Source organism: Erinaceus europaeus, chromosome 4, assembly GCF_950295315.1.
Source record: "Erinaceus europaeus chromosome 4, mEriEur2.1, whole genome shotgun sequence".
NCBI classification, from domain to species: Eukaryota; Metazoa; Chordata; class Mammalia; order Eulipotyphla; family Erinaceidae; genus Erinaceus; species Erinaceus europaeus.
In genome coordinates this window covers 28105320-28120946 of record NC_080165.1, presented here as the reverse complement: position 1 = coordinate 28120946, position 15627 = coordinate 28105320, and the positions used below count along the sequence as shown (strand labels likewise).

At 37.1% G+C, this 15627-nt stretch overlaps 1 protein-coding gene and 1 long non-coding RNA gene across 2 annotated transcripts in view; both read left to right on the top strand.

The window, feature by feature from the left end:
* The window catches only part of PRPF4B (pre-mRNA processing factor 4B), a 32305-nt gene extending 23959 nt beyond the window's left edge, over positions 1-8346 (top strand). The window contains 5 exon segments of the mRNA XM_007522204.3: positions 3-156; positions 2825-2939; positions 3793-3944; positions 5050-5136; positions 6836-8346. Of these exon segments, the coding sequence (XP_007522266.2) occupies positions 3-156; positions 2825-2939; positions 3793-3944; positions 5050-5136; positions 6836-7039 (712 nt within the window). The 3' untranslated portion in view covers positions 7040-8346.
* The window catches only part of LOC132538022 (uncharacterized), a 397739-nt gene extending 386490 nt beyond the window's left edge, over positions 1-11249 (top strand). Inside the window, exon 2 of the long non-coding RNA XR_009549431.1 lies at positions 9963-11249. This is a non-coding gene — a long non-coding RNA (uncharacterized LOC132538022). The remainder of the gene's footprint in view (positions 1-9962) is intronic.
* Positions 11250-15627: the final 4378 nt, after the last annotated feature.

Here is a 15627-nt window from a genome sequence, read left to right as displayed (position 1 = left end):
AGTATGAATTTACGAGAAGTGCTAAAAAAGTACGGTAAGGATGTTGGTCTTCACATTAAAGCTGTGCGATCCTATAGTCAGCAGTTATTCTTGGCATTGAAACTCCTTAAACGATGCAATATCCTGCATGCAGATATCAAGCCAGACAATATCCTGGTAAGTAAAAAATCAGTTCACTTGCCATACATCTTCTTACCAGTAATAAAATTGCCATTGTATTATTCTAGCTAAGACCTTCTTAGAGAAATACATCATTATAATGATTTACCAACCTATTGAAAATTGGGGCATGTGATTTTACAGGAAAAAAAATGTAAGGAAAGTAGTAGTAGGCTGTCCAGTTTTTCTTTTTTATTCTTGAACTCAGAGAACACACAAATCCCAAGAGTCTTAATCTAGTGATAACGGGCTACCTATAGATGTTTCATGTTGCTGAGAAGAATATTCACACTTCTCCATTCTCTAGTTTTTGTGCACTTAGCTGGGTTAGGTACCTTGAGAAGACTTATCTTTTGGGAGCAGATGCATGAACTTGCGTTTAAAGATGCTTAGGAATAGGCTGGCTTTATTTTTGTTTATTCTTTATTTTAAAGTTGAGGCTTGAGAAGCTGAGGCTCCTAGAAGCCCAGCTATCGCAAAGCTCAGTTGCTAAAATGCAATTACCATTGCATCTTAGGCATTCTGTCATAATGATTTCGGGTATATTAATATGCAGACTCCACAGTGGCTTTGAAATTCAGATACCACCGTAGCTGAATGATTTATGTATGTGCACCTTTTCTCCTTGTTGCTGTTTCTTTACTCTGTTCTGTGATAGTCACAACTACTTTGTAACTGTCTGCCAATAGTAACCTATTTCACAGTTTAAAATTATTTAGAACCCACTAAAGTTTGCCTTCAGTTAAGATTTCTTTCTCTATTTTGATATTTTGGAATATTGCTTCTGGATTACCACTTTACTAATGTGGGCTTCCTTTGTGATATCTTTGCTATAGTTCTATAATGTATGGCATATCTGTTAATAACTTGGATTCATGAAAATGGTAGCTGTGCTGTGAATGAGTTATAGACATTCCTAGTCAATTTAATAGCAGGTTCATACCGATTTTATTAAGTTGATAAATACATACAGTTCATAACATATAATTATTTTAAAATGCATAACCACTTAAACATACATACATACTGCAGCTTAAGGGTACGTTATGCAGTGAACACCTGTATGCCAGGAAGCTAGAGGGTAAGACATTTGCTATTATCTTAGTAGCTCTTGTTTCTAAAACTTCATTTTTTCTTTGTGGTAAACAGTATAGGATTTTCATGTAGGTTTCAGAAACTGCTTTTCCTTCTTTCTGAGAAAGGTAAAGATAGAACTCAGACCACATGGGGTTGTTTACATTTAGCCCACAGTCTCAACCATCAGTACAGTAGGAGTTCCACATTCTTTATGGTAGAAGTTGTGTTCCCAAAATAGAAGGTGCATGTGAGTTTGGATGACCTGCTTTTTTTTTTCTTTTAAGACTCTCAAGCATGAGGTTTTTTTTTTTTTTTATGTATTTTTTATTGAATAGAGACAGAAATTGAAAGGGGAGGGAGAGACAGAGACACCTGCAGCCCTACTTCACCTTCACCACTTGTGAAGCTTGCCCCCTGAAGGTAGGGACCAGGGGGCTTGAGCCGGGGCCTTTGCACACTGTAGTGTGCGTGCTTAACCAGGTGCGCCGCCCCCTGACTTGCTGTTTCTTACAGCATTTTAGCCAGCCCAAGTTTTCTGTGGATATTAAGTGGCTGACGTTAGGTTGTGCTTTGACAAACTTTAAAAGTACTATTTCCATTTGAAGATGACTATTTTCCTGAGTGGGTCTACCTGAAGAGAATGGTTAGTGATGTGGCCATTAAAACTAATCATTTCTCTTATTGGCTGAATTCTGTACACACCACTGACAAGACCATGATATCCCAGTAGAGAGAGCCTAGGGCTACATTAAATAAAGTGTTAATGTTTCATTGGGGTGGGAATAGAAGGCCAAGTTCAAGTCCCAACTCGGAATTTGTGTGTGTCTCTTTTGAAGGGGGGAAGGGACTCTGGAATATGAATTATCTTCACTTGTTAATCCTGCACATGCTTCTGACTCATGAGTGGCAGCAGCCATGGGAGCACCTCCAGCCTTTCTCAGCAGATGTCACTGTTACTGTGTATGTTGAAGTATTTACAAAGGAAACAAGAAACAAATGACTAATACAGAGTTCATGTTTTATATCAGTCTTGCCAAATATGTTTAACATTTTCTTAACTAATACCTTCTTTATATTTAAGGGATCTGATGTTTTAAGACTTGAGTTAATTGCTAAATTTGGGATGGTCTGGTAGCTTAGGATGAAGATTACTTTTGACAAAAGTTAATCTGAATTATGCTTTCATTGCCATTGTAATTTTCTGGCAATTGAAAGTTAATTTAAATCAGTTGAAAGTTCATGATTCCTTAATGAATGTCTGAATATACTTTGTTCAGGTATTCTGGGAATTTTTAGAAGATTACTTTGCTTCAATGAGATCTTTTAGTTACTGCCTCATCCTTTTCTGTCTAGCAATGATCAAATTTAAATTTCATCTTACACCATTTTTCTCACTAAGGAAATTTATTTTACTAATTATAATAAAATATTATCAGTTTTTAATTTTCAGAATTAGGAGTTGAGTTATAATAGAAAAGACACATTAAAACTAATGACTTAATATTGAAAGTAAATTCTCAGAGCCAGTTTTACTTGTCTTCATTGTTCTTGGAATAAATTAAAATTGTCTTGATTCAATGTTTTGCAGGTTAATGAATCAAAAACTATTTTAAAACTCTGTGATTTTGGATCAGCTTCGCATGTTGCCGACAATGACATAACGCCTTATCTTGTCAGTAGATTTTATCGTGCTCCTGAAATCAGTAAGTTTCTTCAAATGTTCTTTGACCTGGGCCATCATATGCGGTGGAAACAGCATATTTAATATCTAAGTACTGTTTTCCATCGCACTTCAGCAGCTGCACGAGGTCATTCATGAGGAAGGGAACCATAGCAAGTTCATCCTCCTCAGGTGGAATGATGGTAGTTGTGGCAGCAGTCTTGATCATGTCTGGCAAGAGTAGCAAAAACAGTTGTGGAAAATCCTCGACTTTAGAAGACTGCTCTTGATTACTCAAGGTCTGATTATCAAATTTATGGATTGTATGGAACCTTTATTCTTTCTTTCTGTTGCCTTGGCTGAGGCTGATTAGCACCTCCACCAGAGGTGAAATAAAAAGAAGAAATAAACATTTTCTTCTGCCCCTTCAGTCTCTTCCCCCCTCTACTAAGGTTTTTAAGTTTGAGTCTTCATTAGAATCAGTGGGAATCCCCACCTGCAGAGGGTCACTTTACAAGCGGTGAAGCAGGTCTGCAGGGTGTCTATCTTTCTCCCTCTCCGTCTTCCCCTCCTCTCTCAATTTCTCTCTGTCCTATTCAACAACAACAATAGCTATGACAACAATAACTACGACGACAAGCGTGACAACAAGGGCGATAAAATTGGGGGAAAATGGCCTCCAGGAGAGGATTTGTAGTGCAGGCACTGAGCCCCAGTGATAACCCTGGAGGCAAAAAAAAAAATTGGGGAATTAAAAACAGGAAGCCAATGCCAAAGTGAGCTGTTAAAACAGTAGTTGCGTAGCCCAGGCTAAATCGATTCCCCCATAATGGAAATAACTAGTTGATTTTTTTTTTTTTTATCATCGTATGTTAAAACTTCCTTTTTGTTTTCAGTTATAGGTAAAAGCTATGACTATGGTATAGATATGTGGTCTGTAGGTTGTACTTTATATGAACTCTATACTGGAAAAATCTTATTTCCTGGCAAAACCAATAACCACATGTTGAAACTGGCCATGGATCTCAAAGGGAAGATGCCAAATAAGGTAAGGCATGAGTGTGAATTTGTCTTTTCAGAGTTTTCGTTATGCTTTCCTGTAAACTGATGAGTCGTTCACATGTATGCCTCACTAGTGGGTATAAATACTTTTGAGACTTGCAAATACTGTATGATTTATATGTATAAGCCCTTCACTCCAATTTCTGGTGTTTAAATTAGTGACTGCAGTTAGCTAAGAACACCGGAAAGACCACTTTCCAAGTATGGACTTATTCTTGTGAGGTCTGACCTGTGCCTTGTTAGGGATGTTAGAATGCAATTTTTAAATATTTTAAAAATTATTTTATTTATTGGATGACAGAAATTGATAAGGAAGAGGGAGACACCTATGGTACTGCTTTACCACTCTGAAACTCCCCCTTGGAGGGACTAGGGATTGAATCTGGGTTGTTGCACAGAGTAACATGTCTGTTCTATCAGGTGCACCACCGCCCAGCCTCAGAATGGAATTTGTAAAATCACTATGACTTAGTTTTTGTTTGTTTGTTTGTTTTTAAGAGTTTATATTTATTAATGAGAAAGATAGGGTGAGAGATAGAAAGAACCAGACATCACTCTGGTACATGTGCTGTCAGGGATTGAACTCGGAACCTCATTGAGAGTCCACTGCTTTATCTATCTACTGCACCACCTCCCAGATCATGACTTAAGGTTATTAAATTGATTTAGGTATAGCATTTATACTTTCTCCTAAGATGCTACATAATTATGATATGTATGTAGAAAAAAAGAATAAGACCTTTTTCAAATATTTTAATAAACTGTCAAGAACAAGGAATCAAATCATTTTCAAATGAGAAAGCCCAGAGAAATTATATATTGTTTAATATATATATATTTATTTATTTATTAATGAGAAAGATAGGAGAAAGAACCAGGCATCACTCTGGCACATGTGCTGCCAGGGATTGAATTCAGGACCTCGTGCTTGAAAGTCCAAAGCTTTATCACTGCGCCACCTCCCAGGCCACAGAAATAATATTTTAACTTGTGTTTGTATAGATATATGTTTGTATAATTGTATTGCTAGTAAGCCAGGCTGTTTTGTAATAGTACAAAACCCAAGATTAATTGTTTTGTTTTGTTCCCAGATGATTCGGAAAGGTGTTTTCAAAGACCAACATTTTGATCAAAACCTCAACTTCATGTACATAGAAGTTGATAAAGTAACAGAGAGGGTAAGTCTCTTTTAAGCATACTACACTAAGTGATTCTTACTGTTAATGGAATCTAGTAGTACGTGGAGCTATGAATATTTGAAAACCATTAAAGCAATAATTTTTGCTCTAAGCGAACTTAATTAAAAGACAGATCTAGCTATGTGAAAAAGAAAAGAAATAAAATGCCTGCTTAATATAATGGGTTTAATTTAAGCCCTCTTGGTCTGGCATCCCATTCAGCTTCCACCAACAGGATTACATTATTAATACTACTATACTTATTTTAGTCAAAGGACTGCTTAATTCTGGCTTGTGCTGGTGCCTCGGATTAATCAGAGCCTCAGGCATGAGAGTTGTTTGCATGACCATTATGTGATCTCTTCTTACCTATAAGGTATTTTAAGTCTTCATGATTTAAAGTCCACTTTGAGCAGTTTTCCTTTCCTTCACTGTACTTTGTAACCCCCCACCTCCTCATCCCCATTTTACAGATGGATCTCTTTTTTTTTTAACGTATTTATTTTCTCTTTTGTTGCCCTTATTTTTTTCTACTATTGTTGTAGTTATTGTGTTATTGATGTTGTTGTTGGATAGGACAGAGAGAAATAGAGAGAGGAGGGAAAGACCGGGATCCTCGGTCCTTACACTTTGTGCTACGTGCGTTTAACACGCTGCGCTACTGCCCAACTCCCTTACACTTGGATCTTAACTAAAAGGTCTGCTATTTCAGATCTTTGCTTTTGCTCACAGCCCGGCCCAGGCTGGCTTGGCACCTGTACTTCTTTATCCCTAAAAAAGAAAAAAAAAAAAAGTTTTTAAATGAAACCTCAGCTGAAATAGCCTTTCTAAAACTACTCCAGGTTTAAATATTACTTTGTTGGGGACCGGGCAGTAGCACAGCAGGTTAAGCACACATGGCGCAAAGCACAAGGACCAGCATAGGGATCCCTTTTAAACCCCATCTCCCCACCTGCGGCGGCGGCGGGGGGGGGGGGGGGGAGGGAATCACCTAAAAAGCAATGAAGCAGGTGTCTGTCTTTCTCTCCACCTGTCTTCCCCTTGTCTCGATTTCTCTCTGTTCTATCCAACAACGACAACAAATGATAACGATGGGCAACAAAAAGGGGGGAAATGGCCTCTGGGAGCAGTGGATTTGTAGTGCAGGCACTGAGCCCCAGCAATAAACCTGGAGGGTATATATATATATTCTTTGTTATTTTTCCATTATTTTATTGTAATAGACCCAACTTTGTCAAGGAATTTTCTTAGGGGACTGACCAGGTAGGATGCCTGTTTTGTGAGCTCGAAGCCCCAATTCCAGCACTGCATGGGCATGCCAGTGGCACCTAGAGGAGTTCTGGTGTTGGGGTCTCACTCTGTTGTGGTATCCCTCCCTCTCTTACTGAGAATGAAAGCAGCCTGGGAGTGGTGAAGTCATCCTCACACATAAAGAAAACACCTGCTCCTACTGACGCCTTTCTTTTTCAGGATTGATTTCAGTGTAGGCGTTCATTGTTATTTTTCACCAGGTGTTTATTATTTTTAATTGCTTACCTGTTTTAGACTTTTTAGATTCTTTTTATTTAAGACAATGATGTTTTAGCTAATTCAGTTTATTGCAGTGATGCTTCACTTAACATTAATAGTCTTGATTAAACAGTCTGATTTACTTATGAATTACTTAGAGATAAGTGTTTTATGTTGTTGTTGTTTTTAGGAGAAAGTTACTGTCATGAGCACCATTAATCCAACTAAGGACCTGTTGGCTGACTTGATTGGGTGCCAGCGACTTCCTGAAGACCAACGTAAAAAAGTGCACCAGTTAAAGGACTTGTTGGACCAGATCCTAATGCTGGACCCAGCTAAACGTATTAGCATTAACCAGGCTCTACAGCATGCCTTCATCCAGGAGAAAATTTAACCGAGATGAAGAAGTTCCAATGGTTTGAGTAATTACAAAAGACTGAAGAAATTTCACAGCAGTTTATTAATGTATATAAACTTATAAATATTTCTCCTGCAAATTTGAGGAAGCATGATATATTTGAATTAACACCAAGGGTGATAATTTCTTTTAGAAGTGTTAGTTAATCTGTTTTGTGTCTTATGTGAAATTTCATTGTAGAACTGTTTTAATTGCCAAGACTGCACATAATTACAGTGCTATGTATATGGTTGCAGTTCACATAAATCAAAAACAAACAAACAAAAACAGAATATCTGTTATGAGTAGTAGTACTGGGTGGTTGACTTATTTTTAGCAGACTTGGCTTCATTTTGGTCTTCAGATAAAATGGCCAGCATAAATGCTGTTTATATTCACATTTTCCTAGGTGTGTGTGTGCAGGCCACAGCAGCATGCCCTTGGTGTAGTCAGTGCCGAAAGGGGTCTGTTCCTTCTTGAGCCTGCCTGCAGGGATGTCTCCTTTTAAAGCAGGTTGTGTACAACATTCAGTACACTGAAGGTAAGCTAAACCCATCAACATCATTGGTATTTTAAGATGTTATTTTATCAGAACAGTTGACAAATGAGGGATATTAGATTTGTGGCAGAAGTCCCTGCATGTGTGATAACTGATCTTTTTTTTATTTTTTGGCATTGCAACTGTGGCATAGTTACAATTTCTGTTCTGTTCATCACATTTAAAATTTAAAGAGTATGCGCTTGATGGATAGAGCGCCTTCAGTGTACTGTTTCTTACTAACTTTAATTTTTTTTTAAATCAACTTGCTATAGACTTTATATAAGTTTTGTTAAATACAGTTCCTAGTAACATAGAAAAAAAATGCAGTTTTCATTTACTAATTACAAATGTTGAGGCCTGATTCTGAAAGTCCTCATATTTAAAGAATAGACAACATAATGAAATTTTTAACTATTTGTATGTCATTTTGAAAGTGTACTGCTTTATGGTAAAAGTGTTTTTCATTTGTTCATCGTTTTCATTATTTGTGATCATGTTGTCTTTCAATACAGGCATAAACCTTCCACTCTTGAACAAAGCAGCTGCTTTTTAAAAGCGGTAATTGCTTCTTTACCTTATATTTCTTTTGTAAATGAAGCTTTTCTTTAAGAATGTGACTTTAAAGTGTTGTCTATTGCATAAAACAGTTGACACTCACTTATTGTAAAGTGAAGATTGTTCTACTGCATGTGAAGTGAACCATGCAGATTTCTGTATGTTCTCAGTATGCATCACTAGATAATAAAGTCTTTTGTGAACAAGGCATTTGTAGCCATTTTTAAAAGTTTTGTCTTCAGTGCTGGTAAGTCAGGTAACCATAGTTATCAAAACAACATTTAGTTTCTTCTAGTAAGCCTTTAAAATAGTTATTTAAGATAGAAAGCTAGTCAAGAACTTATCATTTTAATTATTTCATAAGAAAAAAAGAGAATCCTACAAGTATTGTCAGCTTTCAGTGTAGTGAGGTAATTCCTGTAGGTTATGGGGTTTAATTCAGGATTTAACTAATGCTTCTGCTATTTTCTCACTTTTCCTTTTGATGGTGCGGAAAGAGAAAAAAGGAAAACGGGGCACAGGCCATTCAACGCCTTCTCCAAGGGGTCTGATTTGCTGAGACACCAGCTTCACCTTCTTAACAAGGTTATTTCTGACAGCATGTGTAGATAAACATTTAGCAACAATTTTAACCACAATCATGTAAATCAGCTCTATTTTACAAACACAAAGGAATTTATATCTTTACCATAGAAGAGGGTTTTTAGAAATGTATGTAGTCTTTTCTGTGTGAGTTGTAAAATTAATGCTTGTCTCCCCAAGGAATGTGGAAAACAGACCACATGTCCTTAAGTAATATTTTAAAATTTTAAATGGGATCTTTTTATTCAGCCAGGCACCTAATTACAACAGGCATGCACATTATGGTGCATTCAAGAATGGAAAATTAGAATAGCAGCATTCTTCTGGTGGGTTTGCTCCTTTTAAAGACATGCAATGAACTAAAGCCAGGAAGGTGATAGATGATCTAACAAGGGAACTTGGAATCTATACCCCATCTCTTCCCAGTTTAGGTTTACTAAAATAAATGCAGGATGATTTTCATCTTCAGATAGAGTGGAGCCTATTAAGTAAGGCTTCACACATGCAGTGTTCCTACCTTAATAAAATGAGCAGTGCTTTTTCCCACCATTTATTTTGCTGATATGCTGCGTATTCAAGTCTTTAGTAGTCATTTTCACTCAAAATAGTTAATGTTTTGATGCTTCTGGTGATTGTCAGGGCATCGTTTTATATAGTTATTTAAGTAAAATAGCTTCCACTAGACACAGTTCATCTTATGCCTTCAAAACTATTACATATTATTTAAAAAACAAAGTTGCTTGTTACTTGTTCTTTGTGTTTTAGGTGCAGCTCAGTGGAAGATGATGACAACCAGAAGACATGAGCTAAGGTTTCTGTCCTGTCAAAGACTTAAGAAAATAAAAGAATCTTCCATTTAGTTTGTCTATTTTTTTTTGTTTGTTTTTCAGCATTATGATTTGGATTTCATTAATGTTTAGTACTTAGAGTAGTAGTGCTATCGTGATCTTCATCTGTACAGTGCTTGTTTTGTCATGCTTCTGCTCCTCACTCTCCCACCCTTAAAATAAAAGTTGTGTTTAAAGTTAGTGACACTTCTTGGGCAGTGAAATTCAACATAATATAGGCCTATCAAAATTGGTTCCTTAAAAAAAAAGGTTTCCAAAGATTTGTTAGAAAACTGGTAATCATCAAAAGTAGTCTTTAGCTTTAGGTATCTTACCCCTGGCAGGTTTTAAAGACTTATAAACCTAAGAAAATGGTTCAGCTTCTTTAATATCTACTACCCAGTTCAATTTTCAGCAACTTTTTTTTTTTTTAAATAATCGCTGTAGTCATATTCTTAAAACATTCAGAGCTACCCCCCCCCCATGATAGAGTCAGAAACAGAAGTAGAAAGAGACACTGGCAGCACTGCTCCACCACTTGTGAGCCTCCCACGTCCTGTTGGTGGGGGCTAGGGGCCTAAACTGGGGCCTTCACACACGATACACATGTACTCTGTAGGGTGTACCACTTTCTGGCCCCTGTCAGGTTTTTCTTAAACTGAGGTGACATACTGTAGACTATTGATATTCCCAAATATTAAAACATTCTTAAGGGAATCATGTAATTGGTCTTTGTATTTTTTTTTAAGAGTGATTTTGCTGAAATAGAAATTTGAAATTCAGCAGGACCCCTGAATAAAGTCTGTTAGTGAATACTTTTCACCTGATTCATGTTTCAGAGTTACTCAGACACATTTACTGCTCGTGAGGATTTTGATTTAATTCACTTTAGGGCATAAATGATATCAGTAACTTCAGGTTTCATGAGCTTACATTACCCTCAAGTCATAGTTACTACTTCTAGTTAGGGGAGTATTGAGATCTATGAATGTACACATTTTAGATACTGTACTCTGGTTTAAATTCTGGAAATGAGGTTGGAATTTTGAAGTTTTAAAGGGTTAGAACATTGTTCTATATATTTCAAGACCCAATCTTTTCACTCACCCTTAGATATCTTAGTAGTATCCTGTATTTTTATTCCCTGTCTGCCTCATTCCATTTACTTACTTCACAAAACAATTTTTGCTTTAAGATATTTTTATTTCTGCCATTGCAGTTACATCCTTCCCCTGATAAAACCAAGTTTATGTAGTGTATGTAATAATAGAGAAAATTAAAAAAATTCCTTCAATTAGTTATAATTGGTCTCATTGGAAATTGGGGTTCAGAAAGTGCTTTTCTTCTTAGTCTTCTAGTTCAAAACATTTATGTAACATAAGTTTTATTCTCATAGATGGAATATCAATCATACAACAATATTCACTATAAATTCATTTGTCTTTTACATGTACAATAAATGAATTTTAAGATGTTTTCCAGTGATTTGGGTAGATTGCATCGGCATCTTTAATTTTTCTTCTTCTTTATGTAGGGTAAGGGACTGTTCTTCTGAAGAATCTTTCCATTTAATGATCAAGATACGGAAGCTGATCTCTGAAAATAATGTTATGCTAATTGTATTGTCATTTGAGTTGTATTTTAGTAGCAGTATGCCCAGTTGACTCACTGGAAAGACAATAAAATCTTTTTTTTTTTTAAATAATGTTGTCTCTTGGTTTTTCCTTTGCTTGGGTTCAATTATTTGTTTTTCATTTTCAGTATCACTTTTTTTGGGGGGGGGATTAATGGTTTATAGTAAATACAGTTATTGGTACATGTGTAAAATTTCTTAGTTTTTTGCAAAACACAATCACCCCCAGGCCCCTGTATCATCATGCACCAGGACCTGAACCCCCATCTCACTCCTAGAGTCCTTTACTTTTGTGCAGTGCACCAAACCCAATTCAAGTTCTACTTTGTGTTTCTCCTTTCTATTCTTATTTCTTAAGATATGTCTATGAATATGAGATCATCCCATATTCATCCTTCTGGCTTATCTCACTTAACATAATTCCTTCAAGCTTAATCCAAGATTATTTTTAATAGCTTAGTAGTAGTGTATATATACCACAGCTTTCTCAGTCACCTATTGTTGGACACCTAGTTTACTTTCTGAGTATCACTTTATTGAGGAAATGTTTATATACAGAGCCTATTGTGTTTTATTTTCTTTCTTGTAATTTTAAAGGTCCATTTTTTTTTCAAGAGTTCTTTTTTTATTGGGAAGGTTAATGACTTCTAGTAATATAATTATTAGTACATTGTGTTTTCTGCAAAACATGCCCAGCCTAGGTCTACCTCCACCATAGTGCACCAGGTTCTGAAACACCACTGCCACCACCAAGTCCATTACTTTGGTGCAATATAAAGGTATAATTTTCTTAACAGTGTTTCTTAGATTCTGAGTCCTGGGTTTCATCCCTGTCACTACTACATAAAGAGAAGTAGTAGTCTAGTATGTCATTTTTAAAAATACATATTTGAGGTTAGTGTGGGTGATGCACCTGGTTGACTGCATATTACAGTGTGCAAGGACCCAGGTTCAAGCCTCCAGCCCCAACTTACAGGAAGAAAGTTTTGCAAGCGGTAAAGCAGTGTGCAGGTGTCTCTATCTCTGCCATTCTATCTCCTACTCTCAATTTCTGATTGTATCAAATAAATAAAGCTAATTTTTAAAAAATTACATTTGAGCTAACTAAAGATGGAAATTTATGAGCAAGCCCATTTTCAAACTCAATTGATTACCTTGTAGATAAGCTTTGCCAAATAAGATATGCCTTCCAATGTGCAGACAGAAGTTGACTCCCAAAAGGACTTAAAAGGAGCCAGATCTTTGGAATTAGCCTACAACTATTGAGTCCCCTTTTCCCTGCTCATGACTTTATTTATTTGAATGAAGTAAAAAATGTACTTGAAAGATGTCAGCCAGCTCAACAAGGTGAAAGTAAAATGGCTACTTCATCTATTGCCTACATGCTCACCATTTTGCATCCTATGTTCTTCAATTTTGTTTAAGCAGAAAAAACAAAACCTCTTGCTTTGTTACTCTTACCTCTAAAATGCTACTCCTATTTGCTGTTTTCGATTTTCTTTTCACTCCCACTTAGTCTTGTGTCTTAATTACTCTATTACCTATCTAATACCCAGCACCTGAATATTAAGAATTGTTAACTCACTAATGTGTCCTGGAACCCCACCTCTGCAGAGTCCTACATTACTAGCAAAAGACAAACAGGCTAGGGGTATGGATTGACCTGCCAATGCCCATGTTCAGTGGAGAAGCAATTACAGAAGCCAGACCTTCCACCTTGTGCACCTCATAAAGATCGTTGGTCCATACTCCCAGAGGGATAAAGAATAGGGAACCTTCCAGTGGAGGAGAGCAGATGGGATGTGAAACTTTGGTGGTGGGAGTTGTATAGAATTGTACCTCTCTTAGCTTATGTGCACACGTATCCATAAACTACTGCAAAATATATACCTGAAAGCAGTAGTACACTAGAGTTTGCAGTGAGTACCTCCCTAACACTTCCTCTCCACTATTCCAAGCTTGGGATCCATGATTGCTCAACAAATTGGCTTCGTATGTTAACTCTCTTTTCAATCACCAGGTTCCAGATGCCACCAGGATGCTGGCCAGGCTTCCCTGGATTGAAGACCCCACCAATGTGTCCTGGAGCTCAGCTTCCCCAGAGACACACCTTACTAGGGAAAGAGAGAGACAGACTGGGAGTATGGACCGACCAGTCAACGCCCATGTTCAGCGGGGAAGCAATTACAGAAGCCAGACCTTCTACCTTCTGCAACCCTCAATGACCCTGGGTCCATGCTCCCAGAGGGCTAGAGAATGGGAAAGCTATCATGGGAGGGGGTGGGTTATGGAGATTGGGTGGTGGAAATTGTGTGGAGTTGTACCCCTCCTACCTTATGTTTTTGTTCATTAATCCTTCCTTAAATAAAAAATTTTTAAAAAAGAATTGTACCTCTCTTATCCCACAGTCTTGTCAATCATTATTAAAGCACTAATAAGAATTATTGATGCTTGATAACTGTTAAGTGATAATTCAGTTCTGAGGCACCTCATCCTGCTCATTCTGCCACCCTGTGTTACTATCTTTCTGGTTAAGATTTTTGGTAAGGCACTATCCAGTCTTAATATGATTGTATGAGATTAAAAAAATTTTTTTAAATCAGTACTATTCTGCTCTGATAAAATTAGGTATTTTATCCATCTTAAAAATTGAGAAATTGCTGGGAGTCAGGTGGTAGCACAGTGGGTTAAGTGTAGGTGGCACAAAGCGCAAGGACTGGCATAAGGATCCTGGTTCGAGCCTCTGGCTCCCCACCTGCAGGGTACTCAATTCACAGGTGGTGAAGCAGGTCTGCAGGTGTCTATCTTTCTCTCCCCCTCTCTGTCTTCCCCTCCTCTCTCCATTTCTGTCCTATCCAACAACATCAACAACAACAGCAATAATAACTACAACATTTAAAAAAGGGCAATAAATAATTTTTAAAAATTGTGAAAGCACAAAAGATTAAGGAGTCTGCCTGTGGTGTTGGGGTTGTTTGTGACAGACTGGGCTTCAATTCTATCTTGAATTCAATTCTATCTTATTTACACAAAAACTTTAAATTACCTTCATGTGTTAGGTCTAGGGGCTGGCTTATTTTTGGATAATGTTTAAATATTTAAGTGTGTGCATGTGTGTTTTCCGTGGCTTAAGAAAAATGAATTTGACCACTCACCACCCTCCAAATAGGCAAACTAACCATGACCTCTGTGTGTTAAGTTTTTCTTATTTGGTAGCTGTTGCTCTTTAAAGTTTATTTATTTATGAGAAAAAGAACCAGAGCATCACTGTGGCATTGCAATACCAGGGATCAAACTCAGGTCCTCAAGCTTGAGAATGCAACAGTATATCCACTGTGCCTCTCACACTCCCCTACAAAGTAATTTTTCAAGGTGGGAGAGTTATGCAGAGAATCATGCCTGAGGCTTTGGGATCTCTCTCTTGAGTTCCCACGTTCAATTCCCTTCACCATGGTAAGCCAGAGCTGATCACTACTCTAGTTAAAAAGGGGTGGGGGGGGCTAGCAGTAGTGCAGCAGGTTAAGCACACGTGGCGCAAAGTACAAGGACTGGTATAAGGATCCCAGTTCGAGCCCCTGGCTCCCCACCTGCAGGGAAGTCACTTCACAGGCAGTGAAGCAGGTCTGTAGGTGTCTATCTTTCTCTCCCCCTCTCTGTCTTCCCCTCTTCTCTCCATTTCTCTGTCCTATCCAACAACGATGACATCAATAACAACTACAACAATAATAAAAAACAACAAGGGCAACAAAACGGAAGATAAATAAATATATTTTTTAAAAGTTTTCAAAGTGTCATTCAAGAATCTCCCATATTAAAATCACTTGAGGTATTTATCATCTTTGGGCCCCGTTCCCAAAGATTCATTTTTATGTCTCTAAGCAGAACCCAGGGCTGTTTGTTTCCCTTACATTTAAGGCACAATAAGCTATATACCATGTAGTCTCTATTCCATTTGGTTATGGACTAAGCTTTTAACTTTGAGTTTCAGTTAACCAGCTAGTCTAGTAATGAAGAGCTTTGGAACAAATATCTATTAACACAAGAGTTTGACCATTTTATGGACAATGACCACACAAGAGTTTGACCATTTTATGGACAATGACCTTTTCCTGTGTTCCTTTGACACTTTGAAATTATTAGATCTGAGTGCAGGAGGATTGCTTTGTGCCCAAACTTGTAGTTGGTATTATTTTCATTTATATAACAAAGGGTTTGAGACATGGAGTTCCTAAGGATTCAGAGGAGAACCCCTGGAATCTTGGCATAAGAACAAAAGAGTACATTCCTTATCTCTTAAAAAAGCCAAGTAAATGTCTAGAGATGGATCAAACAATAGACAAAGGAGATTCATAAAGATGGGAAGGGAAGGAAAAACATACTAGAAAGGATGAAAAAAAATCACTGATCAAGGTAACTATAAACCATATAGACTACATAATAATAGAAA